Source organism: Festucalex cinctus, chromosome 16 (assembly GCF_051991245.1).
Source record: "Festucalex cinctus isolate MCC-2025b chromosome 16, RoL_Fcin_1.0, whole genome shotgun sequence".
NCBI lineage: Eukaryota > Metazoa > Chordata > Actinopteri > Syngnathiformes > Syngnathidae > Festucalex > Festucalex cinctus.
In genome coordinates this window covers 2661040-2685133 of record NC_135426.1, presented here as the reverse complement: position 1 = coordinate 2685133, position 24094 = coordinate 2661040, and the positions used below count along the sequence as shown (strand labels likewise).

The window sequence follows — 24094 nt, the reverse complement described above, 5'->3', positions numbered from 1 at the left end:
ATAGTCGATTAAAAATGGACTAAATAAAAATGGGATGAGGTTGACGAACTGTGATAAAAACTAACAAGTATGACTGAAATTGGACTAAAACTGAGACTAAATTTCAAAATGGCAGACAAATGAACACTACTTCTCAGGCATCTTGTTGCAATCAAATCCTCTCCGTGTGTGTTGACAAGAAAATATGTGCATTTATCATATACAGGATCAGGCAAAATGATCTGACGCATTTGTAGGTTTAATCAAAGACAAAGCAAAGAAAGCAAAAAATGTTTTGAATTTGGAAAAATCCATATAATGCCATTCTGTTTGATTAGGTTTTGAAAATGGAATCAGTCAAATGGGATCCGTTATTGAATTTGGTTTCAATGCAGATCGGGTAGCTGTGATGGTGTTCTGAGCTGGATTTCACGGGATCATGTCTACCAAGTTTCAAGTGCACTTACACATTCGTTTGTTTTGAGAAACGTTTCCACATTGAAAGCGTGAGCCATGTTCACCTGTCCAATTCATGGCATCAACTGAAAAAGAAACAAAAAATAATGCCACTATACAGGAACTAAACAAAACGGCATTATATGAAAAAACAAAAAACAAAAATTGCATTATATGTACTTTTTGAAAATAAAAACCCTTTTTTTGTTTCTTTACACAAACGGGTCAGATCATTTTGCCTGACCCTGTATAATGAATGAATTAATGTTTTATTTAATTTGTGAAAATATTTTTTCATTTAAAAAAAATGTATTAATGTAATTTTATTTTGTATTTACGTTTTTATTTTTTGACGGATTTTTTCTTTGTTTTTTGTTTTTTTATTTTAACTTTTTGATGTTTTTATTGCATGTACGCATTTATGTCGGTGGGATGATGAAGATGACTTAAAGCCCTGTTATCCGTCTTGCGGCGTCATTTGACGAGCGTGTAACCTTGACTGTGCGCTTTCCTGCACGTCCATTCAAAGGCAGCAATGACTGACTAACGTTCTGATTGCTGGTCGAGAACGGAGACCGACCCGCAGGCATGTGTGCAACAGGAGATTATAATGTTGTTTGTGCCAGCTAAAAAAAAAATCTCTTCTTTGACTTCATCTTCGCTGAGATGCCTTGTGGAGATTTTTGTTGTTGAAATCACCAAACTGGTGAAGACATTCCCCGCCCGCCTTCTACTTTCTCACCTTCTCAGTTGGACGCCCGCTCAGATGCTGCACTCGTTCTACCAGGGGCAGCAAAATAATTAATAACTCTCCTCGTCGGTCGTCCGTCGCTCATGAATCATTCATGGTGCGCGCCGCCCCTGCAGCATGCTCTCCTTTGCTCCCGTTCCTCCATCTTCCACAAAAAGGATGTTTGTCAGTTTTTCGTGTCCTCGCTGGCGCTGAACAATTCAACGCATTCAAATCATTCAAATCGACGGCGCAATGAAACGCAAGTTTCAAATCGCAAAGGCTGCAATTTGGGAGCCTTTAGTATGTTAATAAAGGGAGACTTGACTCATTGAACAATTTTCAGCAGTTCATATTTTGTCCATTATGAATTTGATAACTTCATTATTTGTCATTTACAATCAATACCTTTCAAAAGTCATTTTTCTACTTGCTATCGACTGATGATGATGACATCACTCGTGCTGAGAAAGTAGGTAACAACCAATCATGGCTCACCTGGTTTCTGGGTTTGGTCAGTAAACTGAGTCGTGATTGGTTGTGACCTACTTCCTCAGCACAGGTGATGTCATCATCAGTCGACAGACAGAAAGTAGAAAATTACTTTTTCAAGCTATTCTTTGTACATGAAAAATAATAGTTACCACATTCATTATAGACAAAAATATGAACTTTTTACTGCTGAAAATGTTTAAATGAGTCAAGTATCCCTTTAACAATTCCAATTGATGTCAATCAATACATTGTCAGTCAAATTAATTGATGGTTCATTTGCGTTTATTTTAGCTTAAGCCTCATATAGATGACCAAAAAAAATCTTGCATAATAAATCAGATATTGTTTATTGTAAGACAGCTTAATTTCATACATATATGGTAAAAATAGACTTCAAAATAATCGCAATATTGAGAAGGGAAAAAAATTGCGGTTAATTATTTTTCAAAATTGTTGAGCTGTGGTCGAAATAAGCAAAGTGTGGAGGAAATGGCAAAAAAAATAAAAATAAATAAATAAAAAATCTAAGTTTGAGCAACCAAGTTGTTTTAGTTAAATAATACTAAAGGAAAAAAACTAAAATTCAAAAAACAATTTTGTTAACGAAGTGGAATAAAAACGAAAATGCTTTTTTAGAAAAAAAAAAAAAAAAAACGAACTGAAACTACATTTTATGTTTACAAAACTAATTAAAACTATAATTATAGCAAAAATGTCCTTGGTTTTCGTCTTTGGTAAATAATTTAATGCTTGAGCCTTGGGATGATTTTTAAGTTGATTTATTTTGATATGAACAGAAGTGACATCATCTAGCAGCAGTCAATCGAAAAGCACCTTCAGATGACATGTTTTTGAAATATTGCGCACGAGTATTACACATTTCTTTTAAAAATTAAAACTAATACTGAAACTAAGCATTTATGAAATAACTAAAACGAATAAAAACTAACAGAACCACCCTGAAAACGAATTAAAACAAACTCAATTTCAAAAACAAGAATCAAAACGGCATCAAAACGAACTCAAATGAAAAATTCCCAAACTATAATAATAACAACCGTGTTGAGCCCCGAGCCTTTTGGCCCATCTGTCCTCGCTAATGGCAGCCCCCGTTTGGCTGTGCCGACCTCGCATCATCAAAGCAGTGCAGGAATCCATACAGCATGTACACGTGTTTTTTTTTTTTTTTTATGCGTGTGCACACCCCCGTCGTCGAGTCGTGGCGATCTCCCTTTCTTGGTTTTATCATGAAGCGGGTGATGCGAGCATGTGGTTGGGACGCTTCCTCGGGCCGCAGTCTTCAAGTCGTAACGATGTGATAAGTTGACCACGGGGAGTTATCCGGCTCAATTCAATCACGGGGAAGTCAATTATAACGCTGCTCCTTCCCCGGAGAAATCACCGGCTCTTGTTATTGGCGCGACTCATTACGGCGGCGAGGAGATTGATATCAAAGCGGCCAGACGATATCTCTGCTCGCTTTGACGCTACGACGCTCTCGTCTAGCGGGAAAAGTCGTTTGTGAACAAGCAAGCCCTTTTCTATGCAAACTGAAAGATACCGGTCCAAATGCTTTCTCTTCTGGCACACGTCAAGAAGGACCCCGCCGTGTTTGCCCGCTTGATTGAATTAGACTGGGCGGCAAGTGGCCGATATTTGCCCTTCTTATCGTTGGGGGGGTTCATTTCAAGGAACTCTAATGGGGATTGGATGTTCTGTTCAGCAGTCCAAACACAAAGTGAGGAACTGGCCAATTATGCTGATAAGAGCCCCACCCCGCTTTTTTGTTAGTTTCCCCTGCTATGAAACTCAATTGCATTTCAAGGACATTTACAATGATAAAAATGACATTTTCAGAGCGGTCTTCTAATGGTGGTCAGCCAAAGGCACACCTATGCAATTGTCTGCTATCGAATCAGCTTGCCGATCTGCTGCACTTTGAGGTGGGTGGGTCGTCTCGGCTCGCGAATGCAGCTGGAGACAGATTTGTCAACAGCGTTTGCGACAAGTTGCCGTTTTGCCTCCATCGGAAAACTTTAAAAAAAAAAAAAAAGTAGAAGTGACAGACAGAAGTGTTGCGGTTATATTTTGAATGTTTGTGCAAGTGTACCTAATATTGTTGTCAGGTGAGTGCAGGTGAAACGTGAAAAGCAAGATGATCAGCGTTTTTCCTTTCAGTTGTGGTGCAGGTGGGGGTGAGTGGACGTGTGTGCGTGCGCCGGCTTGCATTCACGCGTGACCTTGGCGAAGGCGTGAAGAGTCGCAGGGGAGTCGGCGGCGCCACTGCGGCACATCGATCGCCGAACCCCCTCGCATTCTCCGACGCTCGCCTCATTGAGCAAATAGACTCACATGTGAGTGACGGACGGGGCCAATTTCTCTCTCCCCCCCGTTGGCCAATTTACGACCATTGATCGACACCGGGTTGAATTTATACGCACCCATCATGCTTCCGTGCTCTCCGCGCTCCCGTGTTTTTTTTTGTTTTTTTTGTTTTTAACATTCACATCCACAGATAAGCCTTTTTTTGTGTGTGGCTAACGGCGCTCCTGCTGCCTCAGCACGAGAGCGCTCGAGTACAACGGGCCTCGCTCGCTCACCTGAACGCCGGCTTCCCCTCGCGCAGGTGTGCCTCCGTGCTCGTCCGACAGCCAGGCGATGGGCGACAGCGAACGCAGCCGCGAGCAGATCCTGCAGACGCTCGGCGACCTGCGCGGGGGATTTCAAGACATCGCCAACCGCTGCCTCCTCACCTTGCACCTGGAAGTAAGGTACGTGCCACAGCAGCCAAAAAGTGCAAGCACGTCGCGCAAGAAAGATCAGCTGACATCCATATTGCGATGCTCTGCTGAACCGTATCACTTGAAAAAAAGACACAAATAAGAGATTCATTTACATGGGCCAATATATTTACATTACACCACACTTTTTATTTGATTATAAAAAAAAAGAAAAACTTACCCTTTTATGTCAGGAGGTTGTGGTTTCAACCAGGAAACTGTGATCATTTTCTTTGCTACCAGAAGCATAACCAAAAAAACTTAAATTTAGTTTGTTAAAAAATATATATATATTATTTTTTTTATTTAATTGAAAAAAACTTTAAATTTAGTTTGTTTAAAAAAACTGATTATTTTTTAATTTAGTGTACAAAAATAAATATTTAATGTTAGTGTCAAAAGTAGGATGTTCGATACCACTTTTTTTCAGACCGATACCGATACTCAGACCCTCAATACTCACCGATACCAATACCAACTGCCGATACCAGTTGTACATTTTGACAAATAAAAAAAATCACTAAAAGATATTTTTAAACAAATATATTTCCTTTAATTTTTACAAAAAAAACAGCACAGTCACTCTTCAATAGTCTTAACGCTCAAAATAAAACACAAAAATGCTCTTTTAGTTTAAGATTCACAATTTTGAAGTATTTCCAAACCGGTGAAGTTTTGGTGAAAAACTGCTGCAAGCTAGCGCCAGTTACAGGCAAGGAGGACTCACTTAAGGTCTTCCCCCTCTGCCATCGGTCGCTTGTACTCGTCTGCGTCACGAGTACTCGAGAACTTGAAAAAAGGCTGGTATCGGCCCGATACCGATACCTGGTATCGGTCCTCGCCAATCCTTAGTCAAAAGTATCACCTTTTTTATTTTATTTTTGTTTTTCATGCTACTATAACATTTTATTTTGTTTGATAATTTATGAATAATTTAATTAAGATTTGTCTGAATTATCAAATAGGCCACATGGTATATTGCATCATGAAAACATCCAATAAAGTTTACAAAATAAAACAGTATCAATTTAATTTGTCATACATTTTAAAATATATTTTTTTAAATTAGTATCATCAGAAAAAGGAGCATTTCTTTGTCGTAGATATTCAAATCAACCAATTGAGAATAAATGTTGAAATAAAAAAAATACATTGTCAAAAATATCACATTTTGTGTAATACATATAGGAATGGAATTTATCTGACGTGTACATTTTTAATTTAGCGTAAAATATTTAAAAATGTAATGTTTGGGTACAGAAGTATCAAATATTTACTACATTTTTAGTTAAAATACTTTTCTGGATGTTGAACATATTTTTGCATATAAAATAATTGTTCCAGTTTGTCAGAACTATCAGATTGTATTTTCTTTAAATGTTTTTTTTTGCTCATTTTTTTTTTTTTAATTGCCAGAATTTTACATTTTTATTCTTTTTTTTTTTTTTTTTTTGTGATAGATTTGAAAATGTAAATTGTCACAAATGTGAAATTTTGATTTTTGTATGCCAAATCAAATGTGTCATTTGTCAAAGCCGAATATTTTTGGATAATACGAACAGTATATTTGTAGTAACAGTTTTTGGTAAATCCTTTTTTTTTTTTTTTTTTTTCTTTTCTTTTTTTTCTTCTTTTTTTTTTTAAAATCTTGCACTAAGCGGTTGCCAGGAGAAGTTTGTTCTTGCAGAACAACAATTGTCCAACATCAATGACAAAAGAAAAAAGTTTAGGAAGTATAAGCAAATGACAACGTGGCTGTTGTTGCATTTGTGTAGGTGTGTGTTCCAATTATTTTGTCCCATACAGTGTAGGTGTTTTCAATCTCTTGTAATCTCCTAGTTAATTTACCACACCATAAGCCTTCTCCCTCCCCGCAAGGCCGTTAATCGCCCCCATCAAGACGCTTCTTGCAACTTTGTTTATGCTTTTCAGTCAGGAAAGAGAAAAAAAAAACGAACAAACCTCCCCAAGGCGTGCGTCCTGCAATACGCTCCACTCCATTGGCTCCCCTCATCCACGCAATATCCCCCGATAGTTGTACCAGTTCAATGAAGCCGTGAAGAAGGAGGCTGGGGAGATGAACGCAGGTCAGAGGAGGCGAATAATGCAATATGTCGTTTCTCTACGTTGGCCCGCTTAACGCTATCAAGCCAAACGTATCATATTAACTCATTCACTCCCAGCAGCCATTTTGAGTGAAGCAATCTCCTTCACTCCCGGCTGTTTTCCTGGATTTGGATTGATTTTGCAAGGCCCACAGAATATTGTCTTCTATTGCTATAAAAAAAAAAAGGTACCTACCAAAAGAAAGATTAAAGTCTCTTCTTTCATCAAGAAAAAAATAATAATAAATCTATCTATCTAGTATATTTCTATCCGTTTCTGCTTTGAAGTTTCATCAAATCTATTTAGAATTGTGAGTAATTGAGCTTTTCTTTCAACGTGGCCGTCGTTGATCCCTTATACTCTGCTGCCACCTGCTAGCTGTTTGTGTAATAACTGTTATTGCTTCAACCGTTCTTTGCAGTTGAGAGGCTGCATCAAAGCCTTCTGTATGCTGTAACATAAAAAAAAAACAACAACATAAAAAATGTGTATATATATATGTCTTTGGGACACTTAAAACATTTAGAATAGAACGTATTTATACGTTTTTGGGAGCAAATGAGTTAAATACAAGACATTTTGAGCCCTCTATTTTATGAGTATAATATTATTTTCACATTAAAACCCTGACGTATATGATCTGACACATGCATTGCACGGATAATCCTTTAGAGGGCAGTATCACACAGCCGATGGCTTTTTCCGGCGACCTTGCAAGATTGTCCCGATTCAGAAAGGAAATACGCGTTTTACTTACTAATAGTGGGAAATGTACTTTCCATCCATCCATCCATTTTCTTGACCGCTTATTCCTCGCAAGGGTCGCGGGCGGTGCTGGTGCCTATCTCAGCTGGCTCTGGGCAGTAGGGGGGGGACACCCTGGACTGGTTGCCAGCCAATCGCAGGGCACACAGAGACGAACAACCATCCACACTCACAAGCACACCTAGGGACAATTCGAAGCACCCAATTAACCTGCCATGCATGTCTTTGGAATGTGGGAGGAGACCGGAGTACCCGGAGAAGACCCACGCGGGCACGGGGAGAACATGCAAACTCCACCCAGGAACGGCCGAAGCCTGGACTCGAACCGGAGTCCTCAGAACTGGGAGGTGACGTGCTAACCAGTCCGCCACCGTGCCGCCCAAAATGTACTTTCTGATTTTTGGAAATACTAATATGTTTGATATGTCAGTTTATTACATGGGTGCACCAATTGATCGGCTGGCCAATTTCCTTAATTTTTGGGAATCGGTGATCATGTGCATTTAAAAACAATTGTTTGTATTATTTCACCGATATTGTTCAATGTTTTTCCAATAAAACGAGATTGGAACACTGAAGGTGGCTGCTTACTTATTATGAAAATAATCGGAATCAGGGCAAAAATTGAAATTGGCAGGTCAGACTTTTTAAAAGATCGGGGATCCACGATCGCCGGAAAATTGTGATCAGTGTACCCCTAGTTTATTTATTGTTTTATTTTTGGCATTTTTTTAACGGACACATTTAAAGAGCATTGTGAACAGAGGAATCAAATATGACACAAAGCAAAAGTCAATGTGGAAGATGATTTTCAAAAACTTTTTTTTTTTTTGTTCTCAAAAGGACCAATAAATACTCAGTCAACTGTACGACAGTTTTTGTTGTTGTTGTTGTTGTTGTTGTAGGTGCTTCGGTGACGCAGTCGCCTCACAGTCATAGACATATGAAATGAATAGGGATGTAACCATATCCACATATCACTATGATATTAACACGATATGAAGGTCACAATACGATCATTATCAGGATATTGTGGCGATACAAAAAAGGTCAAAATATTGCCAAAAAAATTAGCTGATATTTAAAAAAAAAAAGAAAAAACAATATTGTGCTTTTGTACATTACAGTAATGCATACAAACAACCTATAATCTCTAATAACAATTAATATTACGCACACATTTTTTCCACATTATGACTTGCTTCACACAGGGTTCCCGCGGGGTCTTAAAAAAAAAGTCTAAAAAAAAAAAAAAGTCTAAAATTCAGAAAGTTAAATTTTAGGCCTAAAATGTCGTAAAAAAACAGCCATATTTTCATCCTAGGTCTAAAATTTAATTTACCCCAAGTCTAAAATCCTTACATCCGTTCCTTACATTCCGAGAAGTGTCTGCTCTGTAGAAAGAAAGAAAAAGAAAGAACAAAAAATGTGCGTGTTGCGTTGTTTCTGTTATTTGCGTGCTCAAAGTGAAGGAGACATTTGAGGGGGTGCGTTTGCATTGTAGTTAAATGTAGTTCGGGCGGGCGGGAGCTAAGGTACGTGGGGCGGTACAAGTGAGATGTGATGCGCGGCGGCGGCTTGTTTTGCCGCGAGATACGACAACAGGAGGGGGAGGAATTATCGTTGTTGCTTTCTGCGGACATCCCGAGCTCAACATGTCAAGCTAACACTACCGGGACAAAAACAAACAGGCAGGGTGGTGAACGACGAACTTATGGCACGGGATAGTGTGCGCGGCCGCGCGCGTCACAGCGAGTGTCAACAGACAGTTGCAGAAGCCGGTGCCGTACATTTCGGTATTTCCCTTGGCTACCAGTGTTGGGCAAGTTACTTTAAAAATGTAATTAGTTATAGTTACAAATTACTTCTTTTAAAAAGTAATTGCATAAGTAACTCCCTTACTGCTTTCTGAAAGTAATTAGTTATTCAGCTAAGTAATTGTGTTTTGTGTTTTTTGTTTTTTTTAATAATGTTCTATCTCTCGTGTAAAGAATGTTTGTAATAATGAAGAATAAAAATAATATATTTTAGAACATCTATTGCAACTTGCCACATGCATAGAAGTAAAAATGTATATTAAATTTTTTTTAAAATAAATACATATTGAACATAAATAACATTCACACACTTTACTGTAATGCAAAACTATGAAACCCAAATGTAAACTTAAATGTAAAAAGAAGAAGGGAAATCTGATAACCACTAAACTACACTCGTTGTCTAAGAAGTTAGCAAAACTCTTTCGGCATGGAGGGGTACCCCCTCCTCCTCCCTGTGTTGGAATTTTAGCCAGAAGAGCTCTAAATGACTCGGACTCCGCATTGGACAGGGGGAGCATGTTTTCAACAACAAACCTTGTGGTTTAAATGGTGAGTTCAGCCTTAATCACCAGCTGTTGCTGCTGAACAGCAATTTAAATCAGCGAGGAGTAGTGTCTGTACGTCCAGATATAAAACGCTACCTTTGCATTCCCCAGGCTCTCTGTCGCCATCCGAGCTCTCTTGTGTTTTGATAGAAGTGCGTGCGGCATACATTAAGCTGGGGCCCCCGCCCACACAACTTGTTAGCCAATCATAGTACACAAGCAGCGTCACCCCTTCAAGTCCCCCTCCCCCACCCCCACTGATGTGGAGCTGTCTGTCAGCTGGGTGAAAGCTTGACCCCGGGTTTACACCGGTTGCGTGTGCGGTGCGGCTGCGGTGCGGTGCGTCTTGACTGCGTGCTCCGGACGCGTCAATTTTTTGCCCAATCCACACCGACTCCGCACAGCTGCGGTCCGGCAGCTCCGTCGCCGACCATTTCCCGCCGTGTCTCGCGTGACCACGCGCGATCATGTGGCATTAAAAACAACGACAAACACACAGAAAGTCTGTGCTCAACAGAGAAGCAGAAAGAGCGGTGGACTTTTATTATGTTGTGGCTTTCTACCTCCAATATAAACCTCTCCTCGTCCATGTTCGCTGGTGTCTAAACCGTGAATGAGCACATCGCCCGTTAACTCCAGGCCCGGCTACGCTCACATCACGTTTTGCTGACGTGCTTGCAAAATAGGAGCTAGCGAGTGTTTTATTCTGAAAGGTAAGCAGAAATGTATTTTGAAACTGCGTCCGTCTTCCGGTCCCGCTCGATGTGTTTTGTGCTAGCTTGCCATTTGCTGGAGGCCTACCGCTGCGGCGTCCAGCAAAAATAGAAAATAGGTCTATCCTTGCGGAAGGGCTGCGGCACGCCGCAGCTGAGACGCAGTCGACACGCAACGCACACGCAAGCGGTGTAAACTGCACGATTCGAATGAATGGAATCTAATTGCTTGCGTCGCCGGAACGCACCGCAACCGCATCCGGTGTAAATCCCGGGTGACACCGCGGCGCTTCCTGACACCAATTTTTTGTGATGCGGCACTTTACATTATCAGTAACGCTAACGGCGTTGTAACGATAGGAACAGTAATTAATTTGATTGCTCCGTTAGTGAAAAAGCAACGCAGTTTCTAACGCCGTTATTCCCAACACTGTTGGCTATCGAGTCCTCTCGGTGCACTTGTATGTCCCGGTGTTGGTACTGCGCGCGACTCAAAACAATAACTCCCGTGACGACCCAATGCATGAATTCAAACTTCACACAGGTATGTCCCACAGCCAACACACCAGCTAAGCTAAAAGCACATCGCAAGCGTCTCTCTTTTTTTTTTCCCCCCTGTCAATGTGCACAACTAGCATGACAAGCAGATGGGAGAACTGAGACGTGCCCGCAATGAACGTGATCAAACTCAAAATGAACCACAGCAAAAAAACAACAACAACAAAAAAAACAGTAGTGATTCCGTGGTCATCATCGTGTCTCAGATTAATAATAATACTAATAAAAAAAATAAAAAAAAGACGTCATACATTAACCAAAAATGAATGTGATGGCAAAAGAAAAAGAAAATTGTTGATGAAAAGGGAAGGTTACTTTTGGCAATATTTTTTTGATATATATTAAGTGGTTAAAATGTGTTTGATAGATGTATTGTTCCATAAGGTGGCTTCATATTTCTTTTGGCTGGACGGTAGGTTTATTTAATGTCCCAAATTTTTATGTTTCTGAAATACTTAACACTGTGCACATATTGTGTTTGTGTCTTTTTAAAGGTTAAATATTTATATTTCAAATTATCAGCATTTTGTTTTCCTGATCCTTATTTTGAATAGAAAAAAAACAACCCAATTATAACTGTCAATAACGACTAATAAATATTTAAACTGATACATTTTTCATTTTTCGCCCAGCCCTTTGTTGCGGTCTATTTAAATAATTGATTCAATATATGAAAATATAGAAGACATTTTTGTTGTTGTTTTTTTTAACAAGTTTGAAGATACCCTAAAAATTTGTGGTGTTTTAAGATTAACGTCGACAAGCAACAAATGTCACTATAAGTTTTGAATATTTAAATGAATCGTATGTTTTGATAGCCACTGCTGTTGCAGGCAAAACTTGTGTTCCAATCAAATATTTTGCAAATATATCGAGTTGCGTATGCGTAAAGTCATGCTACACCTCCACAAAAAATGGTGCGACTAAATCCTGTGCTGTGCGAGCAACTAAAAATGTTACTCACACCAGTGCTAGTAGTGGAAAAGTTAGTGTAGAGCCCTGCAAGTTGACATCGTTTTGAGAATCAAATATGTGACCCCCCCCCCCCCCCCTTTTTTTTTTTTTTAGGGGTCTTCGGTCGGTCGTGAAGTTGGTCTAAAATTTTTGTCATAGTGGTCTAAAAAGGTATAAAATTTCACTGAGTGATTCCTGCAAGAACCCTGTTCACAAGCATATTACGTTCCCCTTCATCTGACTATTAGTGTGGATTTGAAGCATAGAAGGGCCAAAACATGCCATATAAAAATTAAACTGCACTAAAAAACTAGCCACCAGAGGGTGCTAGTTTAGTTTATTTAGTTTATTCATTTTTTCCTTTCGGACACATTACAGTTTACATCAATCACATCACATCATTTGCAACATTGACATCCGAAAGAAGGGCTGACGGGTAGAAGCCGAAGCTTATTCGAGACCCGTCCCCATCGACCCATTACTATAACGCATCAATCATATACATTATTTAGAATAGTCATGAATTTTTATCGTTATCCATCCCATACTATCCCAGACACTGCTCGCTCAGTTCATCTTGAATGTCCGTGTATAGATTGTGGCTAGTCCCAGTCATTTGGAACTGGTGAGTCGGTCTCCAGACGCCACCAGCAAGCCCACCCCGCCAGGCGAGCAGCCAAGGCAAGCGCAATTTTTCTCTTTCACCAGTAGGTTCTTTGCTGACCTCGGATCAGCTTTCACACATGTGCTTTCTAGAAGAGTAGATCGGCTTGCATTCGGCCCATTGCTTTCAAGCAATTTCAGCACTCGATTCTGGTCAGGTAGCACCACTGGTTGCTAGCATGTTGTGGATCTGATTACTCCTGTGCGCTGCCCAGCCTAGCTCACCCAGCAGAGCGGCCCACGCCAGCTGCATTCCAGGAACCAGACCTCCAACCCCCATTTTGCGTATTGACAGCAGATTCATTGGAGCCACAATACAACCTTATCATGTAGCCTTGACTGTTAGTACAAATGTCCAAACGGAATTCGAGACAGACAATATTTAGATTCAAACGGGAACAGCAATACATGTTATCAATGCAGGTGTATAAACAAGAGTTAGCCTTGGCAAAGTCAGCAAATAATCATATACAATTCCAGCTTTGGGTAATTAGTGATGTTGTTGTTGTTGTGATATTGTGAATTACTGTTGTCTCTCAAGCGCTGCCAATTCCTCAGCTCCTTTCACGATTCGTGTTTTTAGTTGACCAGAGTTATCTTTAGTTTGAATAAAAATTCGGCAGTCTTTTGTCCACGTGCTTTCGATAAGTCCATTCTTTCTCATTTGTCGAGCCTTTTTGGCGATGTCAGCATTTCGTTTGGTGAGGTTTTCGTTGATGTAGACATGTTTCCCACGAAGCTTGTGACGGTCTCTCAGAAGAGCAATCTTTTTCTTTCTGTCAACAAACCTGATCAGAAATGCCGGTGGTCGTGTCCCTCCAGTTGGAAGCGAAAAGCACATCTGAATGTGCGCAGGATCAACAGTTAATCCCAAATCTCTGAGTTGAAGTGTCACTTGCTGTTCCACAGTCTCGTTCCCTGAATATTGGTCAGAATCTTCCGTGCTCGTGCTAGCCACAGCGCTCAAAGGGCCACGGCGCGGTTTGATCTTGATACCGGTGACTATCACATCGTTGATACGAAGATTTTGTTCCAAATCATCCACTTTTTGTTCCAAGGCAACAATGCGTCGATCTTTTTCCTGTGTCTCTTTCTTAAATTGCTGTATTTCCTGAAGAAGTGGCTCAATGCTCTTCTTCATTTCAAGTAATTCGGCGACCATTCCACTGATTTTTTTAAGAGAAGATTTTATCTCCTCAATCTCGTCAGCTCTTTTTCCGCCAGGCATTCTGCAACAATGTAGTTAAAAATCCCAATGCAAAAATCAACAAGTAGTTAGATTCACGAGCGAGTGCAGGAGCAAGTACAGATGCGTCCTTCCTCAACAGATGCGTCCTTGAATTTTGCTAGAACTGCTGGAAATTGAAACCAACATGACTTAAAAAAATAATGATAAAAAAATGTGCTGATTTAATATCCAACATGATGACGACGATATATCGTGGCAGTTTTAATATCACAATATTGCCGTCATTGTTACATCCCTAGAAATGAATAAGGAATGAATTTTCATTTTGCTGAGCCCAAAGCTTCGTTCTGTTCCGTCTTCTTCTGCAACGAAATGCTTTGAAGCCAACCGTTTGCTTGTGGGCCTGAAAAAGGGGAACTTTTGTCTTTTCATGGCTGCGGGCTGCGTGTTTATACACGAGTCTTGTAGGCGCCGCATTTCGCGGCCTAATCATATTTCAGCGCCGAATAGCAGGCAGCTGGAGATGAGTGGCGCAAAATCCTGTCATGAGCTTGATAAATTTGTTGTGTTGATGGCAGGGTGCACTGCTTCCACTACCTGATCCCGCTGACCAAGCAGGGCAACTACGCCATCGTGGCCAACGTGGAGAGCATGGACTACGACCCGCTAGTGGTCAAGCTCAACAAGGACGTGTCAGCCATCGAGGAGGCCATGGGCGCCGCCCTGCATCAGCACAAGTTTCACTACATCTTTGAAGGTCAAACCACAGGGCGCTTTTCTTTCTTTCTTTCTTTCCCGCTAATTAGTGTTAATTTTGTCTGCCTTTTTTTTTTTATTTTGTCTGTTTTAGTCCAATTTCAGTCACACTTATTAGTTTTTAATCACAACCTCATTTAATCCATTTTTAGTCGACTATAAATCTTGCATTTTAGTCTTTATTTTAGTCCAAGAAAACGTCATTGTATTCGTCTAGTTTTAGTCAACAAAAACTGTCAACGTTTTAGTCTAGCTTTTAGTCAGGACAATCATTTTACCCCCTTACATAATTTTTTCTCATCTTTTTGATGAAAAACATCTTGACACACAATTACAGTGGCTACTATGGCTCCATGCTATTAGCTAGTAAGTTAGCCGTCATTAGTTAGCATTTGCATTACTTTACTCATTGAGCCATTTTCAGTAGTAAAATCTTGGTGGTAACTTAATAATTTTTCATATACAATGAATACATTCTAAAAGTAATTTTTCTACTTGCTGACTGTCAACTAATGATGACATCACCTGTGCTGAGGAAGTATCATGGTTCAGTTTGCTGACGAAACCCAGAAAACAGGTGAGTCATGATTGGTAATTACCTACTTCCTCAGCACAGGTGATGTCATCATCAGTCGACAGCAAGTAGAAAAATGACTTTTTAATACTGGAAGTTATAAAATTCATTTTGGACAAAATAGCCCCTTTTTACTACTGAAAATTGTTCAATGAGTCAAGTATCCCTTTAAATTATTGTTGGAATGTTATAGCCGTAGGATTTATGAAAAGTTATAAATATAATTTACTTTTTTGAACCTTTCACCGTGAATCCACCTCCTGTCTGTCCCATGTTTTTGTTCTGTGTGTCACCTGACAGTGTCACAGACGTGACAGATTAGCAGAGACAAGATTTGACTAAATCATATCATTTTTGTCTCGTTTTTGTTTAACTAAAATGTCAATTTTTTTTTTATGAAGTGAAGGTCATTTTTGTCTCGTCTTCATTAGTCGATAAAAATGCATACTGATTTAGTACCACTTATTGTTTCTTAATGAGCGTTTTAGTCTAATCTAGTCTAGTTTTAGTCTAGTGAAAAATGTGTGTTGACGCAATTTTAGTTTACTTTTAGTTGACGAAATAAACACTAGCGCTAATCAAACATACTGGACTTGAGGTGCGCACTGAAATCGAACTTGCTGAAGATGACGTTGAAGTGTTTTCTGTGGTTTCTCCAACAAAGGTCTGGGCCACCTGATCTCCTGCATCCTCATCAACGGCGCCCAGTACTTCAAGAGGATCAGCGAGTCGGGCATCAAGAAGATGTGCCGGAATATCTTCGTGCTCCAGCAGAACCTCACCAACATCACCATGTCCCGGGAGGCCGACCTGGATTTTGCCAGGTATTCATTCACGACAAGATGAAAAGAACCTGACTTGTGGCTAGTGTGCAGAAAAGCGCGTTGATTAGCGCTAGGGGTGTTCGGAAAAATCGATTTGGCAATATATCGCGATAGTGCAGTTCGCAATTCTTGTATCCATTCAATATGCAGCTGAACCGATATTTAAACATCAATTTTTGATGGAAATATTCAACAAAAAGTCTTACTTAGGGTTCTGTCAGGTTTACCTGCTTATGACATTTATTAAACATGACACAAAAAGGAGAGACGACACTCAGTTCAAAGCTCTCGAAGACAGAGTAGAGGAACTGACTGATACAATTCACTACTGCACTCTCTGAAAAAAATCCCCTCCTCACCCTCTTTTTATTTGGTTTCCACGCCCCTAGTTCCATAGGTGTGCCAACCCTAATGTTACGTTAATGCAGTGGTTCTCAATTATTTTCTGTCATGCCCCCCCAGTAAGAAGAAAACATCTCGCGCCCCCCGCGACTATAAATAGTAGCATTTGTCTATAAAATTGTGATAAGCACACCTCTGCATAACACTGTATCCTTATTAACGTATAAGAGAATAAAGAAAAGAAATAAATATGGACCAACTTACAACAAAGAATAGCTTTATTAACTGTAACAGAAAATATTTCAAGTGCATCTGAAATTCAAAAATAAAATTAAATCCTTAATTAAATTATAAACATTTTTTGACTGACCATGTCAAACCATATGATACGGAAAAATAAAATTACATAAAATCAATAAATAATAATGCATTCAAACTGATCACCAACATTAACTCAGGAGCACAATATTAAAAAAAAAAAAAAAAAGCTTTAACCTGCAAAACAAAAATATATAAAATAATTTGTGCTGATTTTTTTTGTTGTGTGCAAAGCGCGCATGCTCAGTTCAAACAAAACCCCTACACCACCGAGCGAATGCTCCCTGCGCTTACTCTGCCAATAATGAGTGCCACTGCCCTCTAATGTAGTGGAGGTGCAATTGCACTTTATTCTAGGACAGTTAAAAAAAAATCAAAATAAAAAAATAAAAAGCATGTTCCCCGAGGTCAAACGCGCCCCCCTTGATGGAGCCTCGCGCCCCCCTGGGGGGGCCCGCCCCACTATTTGAGAAGCACTGCGTTAATGGAACATTAAGCCTTCATATTTTATTTGAATGCTGTTCAAAAATGAAACAGATTGCAACCCGTTTGTTAAATGCAGTGCTGAAGTTTCAGTTAATATCATACAAATCTTACTGTGTACATGTACAAGTTTACTGATTTATATAGTATAGTATTTATATAGTATTTTAGTTAAAAAAAGATAAAACACAATAATTGATGTACAGATTTGTATCGGGATTAATCGGTATCCAATCGAATCGAGACATATGAATTGTGATACGGATCGAATCATCAGATACTCGGCAATTCACCCCCCCTAATTAGCGCCATGTTGCTCCCCTCTGTCAGCTTTGATTACGATGGTCAACGGCTCCTCTTGTTCGCCCCCGTCCTGATTGCGAGGCGTTGATTGGTAATCAGCGCTGTTTACACTTCCCGAGTCATGCCAGACACACACACACACAAAAAGCCTCTTTTAATATTCATGCTGCGCGGCGATTTCATCCAAGGAAATGACTTTTTTTATGTGGGGCTTATAACGGATGGCGCCCCTAATGATGTGACCCTTTTCTACGCACGTTGTTGGTCTTGGCAGACGGTTAATGTCTTCAACTGAAGCGGTCACATTTGTTTTGTTTTTTTTGGAAGACTGCTCTCGTGAGAGGTGGCAGATGCTCGACTACCAGCGCATGTACTTTGTATGTGTGCGTGTGTTAGGCTGTTTTTTTTTAATGCCTCCATTTTGCGGAAAGCGTGTGGCAGTCAGAGAGAAAGGAGAAAAGTGGACAAGGGCACAGTAATAAGCATTGATGGGAGTTAAAACTGAGCAGATGCCCAGCAGCCAGCACTGCACAACTCATGAACAACACACATGCACGCACACGCTACTCCAAGTGTGACATGTTGAAACATTGCCACCATGTGGTTGAGTATGAAAAAAGCAGGGTCTCCTCTTCACCGTCGGTTCCACACCAGAGTCATTGGGCCGTCTCCTCCCGTCGTCCGTAACCTCCGGCAGAGACCAGATGCCAAGAATCCCCCCCACCCAAAAAAACAAACAAACAACTTGTTCGTAGCTGTTGCCTAGCAACAGGCCTCACCGGACTGTTGTCGTATTTGGCTCTCGTCAACATATGTCAACACCTTTTAAGCGCAACATAACAATATCATGATGTTTTTTCCCGGCACGGCGTCAGATGTGTGAAGGTTATTTCACAGCTCTTCTCCATTACTTAAATGAGTTTGTTTTTCTTGCACTTAGGGCGTTTCAATGCATCATAGCAGCTGTAATGAGTGACTGCTTTTAAATGTACTTGTTTGAATCAGGTTTGAAACGTTGCGATGTCTTAATATTGCCACAATGGAGTACAGTATAGCCACATAATTATTATTATTATTTTTTTTGCTTGTCAATATTGTGCACCTTGACTTCCGAGTTCAATTCGTTCTGTGACCAGATCGCGCTCGTCCTAAATAAATAAATAAATAAATAAATATCACATTTTTTTTTCCATTCAAATGAATGAAAAGGCCAAAAACTGGCCCAGCCCCCAGAAAACAAGAAAAATATCACTCAACAGTACTTAACATTATAAAATGATATACACTGGGGCTGCAAAATGTATAGAAAAATATTGATATCACAATTTTGGACCATGCAATATGCATATTGCAAAAATATGCACTAAGTTTCTAATGGAATTTTATCCTTTTATCTGAATTTGACCAGTCAGCCGCTAACTAAAATTTGCACCGCCAGCCAATAGTTTATTATCGAGATGTAGTTCCAATTTTTTATTTGTATTTTTTGTGAGAGATCAGAATTGTTCATTCGGTAGTCTTACCGATTCAACATTTTATTTTTAAATATCGCAATAATATCGATATTGCTATATTCAGCAACTATATTGCATATCGTATGATATTCCAATATCGTGCAGCCCTAATTATTCACTGTATTAATTAATAACAGGAAGAATGAATTGTACTGTTGTGCATGTCTTGGCCACCAGGGAGAGATATAAATACATGTATATCAGGCTTTCCCTGCAGAAAACTTGCTAAGCCTGGTGGTCAGGGACGGCAGACTGGGGACCAAATTCAGCCTGGGAAAATATTTGTCAACAGGCGGATGTGGTGGGCAGTTGCAGTGATCGAAATGCAGCCATTACTATTCGGCGTGTGCACAGCAACATGCGGCAGTTACCGTTCTTCGACAGGAACGGGGTTTACAAAAGCCTGGAGACCTACCAGGCTTATAAAGTACTGGGGGAACACCTGTGTATATCCACGAAGAGCAGTTTCACAACCATGTGATTCAGCAAATTGCAGTTGTTTTTGCAGAGGATAAAGAATATATGCCTGTGAGTGTGAGTATTGTTATGTGGTATCTGCATACATCATCAATGTTCAAATATATGTTGCACAATGGGTTATAGCACCACATCATCGGCGCTAATTTTGTTATCCCATCTACGGCGTTTGTGTTAGCATGAAAGCTTGTGGACTAGGAACGTATAGTTTCGGTAAAATGACAATGTGTACAGCTTGATGTTGTGAAGCTCGCTGGTGGTTTCTGCTTGAGCCCTCAAATGATTTCCGTTGCGGCGCCTGCGCTGATCCGCGTCGGCAGCTAGCAAACGGCTGTCGTATAGCTCGGCTCGCACCGGTCTGACAGGAAACGATTGCACTCGCGCACGTACACCATCGTGGCAAACAAGCCCAAGTGTTGCGCCGCGTCTGCAGTGGAGAGTCTGCGCTAATAAGTACAACTGACAGGCGTGTCAGAAGCTAGTGGGGGGGGGGGGGGGGGGTGTCAACAGATAAACGTGATTGTATTTAGGGCTGCGGCGGGCGCACTGTCACTGTCTGCCTCGCCTTCCTGTCGCCATTTTTTCTGCTTGTCTTCCCTCTTCCGAATCACCTTTTTTTTTCTCACCGTTTTCCTGTCATTGTGCCTTTCGGTTTGCAACTTCTCGGAGCATGTCAGTGCGACCAGGTTGGCTTTTTGCACACTAATCCATTTGCAGAAAACGGCTCGGGGTGAACAGGTTGGAAAAATAGTTTGTGATCCCTCACCCCGGGTTTTCACCGGATGCGGTTGCGGTGCGGTTGCGGTGCGGTTGCGGTGCGGTTGCGGTGCGGTCCGGCGACGCAAGCAATTAGATTCCATTCATTCGAATGGTGCAGTTTACACCGCTTGCGGGTGCGTTGCGTGTTGACTGCGTCTCAGCTGCGGCGTGCCGCAGCCCTTCCGCAAGGATAGACCTATTTTCTATTTTTGCCGGACGCCGCAGCGGTAGGCCTCCGGCAAATGGCAAGCTAGCACAAAACACATCGAGCGGGACAGGAAGACCGACGCAGTTTCAAAATAAATTTCCGGTTACCTTTCAGAATAAAACACTCGCCAGCTCCTATTTCGCAAGCTTTTCAGCAAAACGTGACGTGGGCGTCGCCGGGCCATGTGCTCATTCACGGTTTAGACACCAGCGAACATGGACGAGGAGAGGTTTATATTTGAGGTTGAAAACCACAAAATAATATATGACACGGCACATCCTTTTTATAAGGACAACCAAAAAAAGGATGCTGCATGGAATCTCATAGCAGAAGAAGAAGAAAAGGTTAAATCAAAAGAAGTCCACCTCTCTTTCTGCTTCTCTGTTGAGCACAGACTTTCTGTATGTTTGTCGTTGTGAAATGCCACATGATCGCGCGCGCGCGGTCCCGCGAGACATGTTGGGAAGTGGGCGGCGACGGAGCTGCCGGACCGCAGCTGTGCGGAGCCGGTGTGGATTGACAAAAAAATTGACCCGTCCGGAGCACGCAGTCAAGACGCACCGCACCGCAACCGCATCCGGTGAAAACCCGGGGTCACCCTTAAATGTTACAAAGGGGATTATTGTTTTAAAGTCCTTTTTTAAGACGGGCAAAATAATAATAATAATAATAATAATAATAATAATAATCTGTTTTATAATAAACAACAGCAGATTGCAACAATAATGCAATACAATTTGTGGCTTTCTCACTTCAACTCTCATGAAAAGATGATGAACATGGACCTTAAATCATGAACTTTTCTAGACACGACATGACATGAATTCAATAACGAAATATAAAAGTAAAGCCGACCAGCTAGTGTTAATTTCATTAACGAAAATTAAACAAAAATCATTTTGTCAACACACATTTTTCACCAGACTAAAACTAGATTTAAAGGCCCAGTCTGCCGTTTTCACTCAGGAAAAGGCGCTTTTTAAATCCAGGATTTAAACAGACAAGCTTCTTCTCAATTTACAGATCTGGGCTTCTCTAAATGTCTGGTGGTGATTTTGTCCTAAACCCCCACCCCCCAGCCTGTATTTTGCCATTTTGTGTTTGTTTTGTAAACAGCGGGACGTTTCTGTGGAAAAACAGTGTTTACACACCTCCAGCCAGTTGCAGAGCAGGGGGTGGCGTGTCGCAAACGGGGCCGGGCGAACTCGTCGGCTGTGTGACATCACTCCTGCGACAACTTGACAGCACGCACGGATTTATTTTTTTCACTCACTCATTCACACATGTAAGCTTCTGTGAGTGAGTGAGTGAGTGAGTGAGTGAGTGAGTGAGTGAGTGAGTGAGTGAGTGAGTGAGTGAGTGAAAAATAAATAGATAAATAATCCGTGCGTGCTATGAAGTTCCCAGGGGAATGACGTCACGCAGCCGACAAATTCGCCCAGCCCCGTTTGCGACACGCCACCCCTTGCTCTGCGATTGGCTGGAGGGGTGTAAACACTGTCTTTCCACAGAAACGTCCCGCTTTTTACAAAACAAACACAAAATGGCAAAATACAGGCTGGGGGGGGGGGGGGTTAGGACAAAATCACCACCAGACCTTAACCGAAGCCCAGAGCTGTACATTAAGAAGTAATTTGTCTGTATAAATCCTGTATTTGCCTTTTCCTGAGTGAAAACGGAAGACCGGGCCTTTAACGACACTAAAACCCTCATTAATAAAAAAAATAAATAAATAAAAATAAGTGGGACTAAATCAGTATACATTTTTGTCGACTAATGAAGGCGAGACAAAAATGTACTGCACTGAATAAAAACTGGACTAAAATTATAGTTATAATGGAACATTAATCTAACTAATCTATAATGTTCCAACAATAATTTGAATCCAACCACTAACTAATGCTGGTTAATGTACTCGCTCAACACATGGAGCCATGGTAGCCACTGGAATTGTGAAAAAGTTGTTTTTCATCAAAACGATTGAGAGAAAATTTGATGTGAAATAGTTTTAGATCTGAAATGTTTGACATGATCTGCTGACAATATATATATATATATATATATATATATATATATATATATATATATATATATATATACACATAAACACACACAGACTAAACTAGACTAAAACGTTGACAGTTTTTGTTGACTTAAACTAGATGAATAAAATGTTTTCTTGGACTACAATTAAGACTAAAATGCGAGGTTTATAGTCGACTAAAATTGGACTAAATAAAAATGGGATGAGGTTGACTACGGTAACTGATTAAAAAACTAACAAAAAAAACAAAAGAAGAAAGAAAGAAATAAAGAAAGAAAGAAAGAAAGAAAGAAAGAAAGAAAGAAAAAAAAAAGATTAGTCTCTTCTTTCTTTTATTTTTCCGCCCTTACGTGAAAGCTGCTTTTTGGAACTCTGCGTGGCTACAATGTGAGGTGCGAGACAAAGCAGATAGGTCAGTCCAGTCAGATGTTGTGGTCGTGGCTGATGGATAGGATCGCTGCCGGTCGTCCACCTCCCCCTCCTTGCTTACCTGCCCAGCTAACTCATTTTTGACAGCAAAGTCGCAGCCCGTAATGGCCGCCTCACTCACTCACTCACTCACTCACTCATTCATTCATGACTACAGCTAGAAATTAATTGTGATCGCTTGTTGCAACTTCTCCTTCACACGCGTTCACACCTTGTAAAGTGACTTGTTTGTAAACTGGAGGGCTTGTTTCATTGGATTGTGACGTCAACGGTCCCACAGGGACACATAAAACAACCCCCCCCTCCCTCGCCCTCAAAAAACAAACAAACAAAACAAAAACAAAAAAACGCTTTCTTTCATGTTCCTGTTGTGCGTGCATCCCCTTTCTAGGCAGTACTATGAGATGCTGTACAACAGCGCCGACGAGCTGCTCCACCTGGTGGTGGACCAGGGCGTGCGCTATACGGAGCTGGAGTACATCAACGCGCTGTCGCTGCTCCAGCGCAGCCAGACGGGCGTGGGCGACCTGGGCACGCAGAACACGCGGCTGCAGCGGCTCAAGGAGATCGTATGCGAGCAGGCCGCCATCAAGCAGGCCAGCAAGGACAAGAAGATCACCACCGTATGAGCTTCTTCGCGCGCACCCGTCTCGTCTCATTTGCTTCTTCCAGGCTGCAAATCGTAATAAAAGCACCTGAATTCAACTGGTCCCGAAAGCTTTGCCATGATGGACGATGCTTTTGTGTACAGTGGTGACTTTGTCAGTCTCTTAAATCATCATTCCCCATTGAAATGAATGGAAATGTCATGAATCTGTGCCAAACCTCCACCCCACCACACAAAAATAACATTTTTTAAAGGTTTTTCATGAGAAAAATAGCAGTCCAAAATTGTGTACTTTATACAGGACTGTCTCAGAAAATTAGAATATTGTGATAAAGCCCATTATTTTCTGTAATGCAATTAAATAATAAAAAATGCCATATATTCTGGATTCATTAAAAATCAACTGAAATATTGCAAGCCTTTTATTGTTTTAACATTGCTGATTATGGCTTTTTTTTTTTTTTTTTTTTTTTTACTTGGTCTGAGGAAATATTCTAATATTTTGAGATAGGATATTTGAGTTTTCTTGAGCTCTAAGCCATAATCAGCAATATTAAAATAATAAAAGGCTCGCAGTATTTCAAGTATGGCATTTTTGCTTATTTAATTGCATTACAGAAAATAATGGACTTGATCACAATATTCTAATTCTCTGAGACAGTCCTGTAAATACATACAGCTGTGACATAATGAAGTAGAATGT

At 40.5% G+C, this 24094-nt stretch overlaps 1 protein-coding gene across 1 annotated transcript in view; it reads left to right on the top strand.

Moving 5' to 3' along the window:
- The window catches only part of exoc4 (exocyst complex component 4), a 378154-nt gene extending 354665 nt beyond the window's left edge, over nt 1–23489 (top strand). Inside the window, exons 17-20 of the mRNA XM_077500828.1 lie at nt 4287–4431; nt 14332–14510; nt 15748–15907; nt 23176–23489. Of these exons, the coding sequence (XP_077356954.1) occupies nt 4287–4431; nt 14332–14510; nt 15748–15907; nt 23176–23413 (722 nt within the window). The 3' untranslated portion in view covers nt 23414–23489. The remainder of the gene's footprint in view (nt 1–4286; nt 4432–14331; nt 14511–15747; nt 15908–23175) is intronic.
- Nucleotides 23490–24094: the final 605 nt, after the last annotated feature.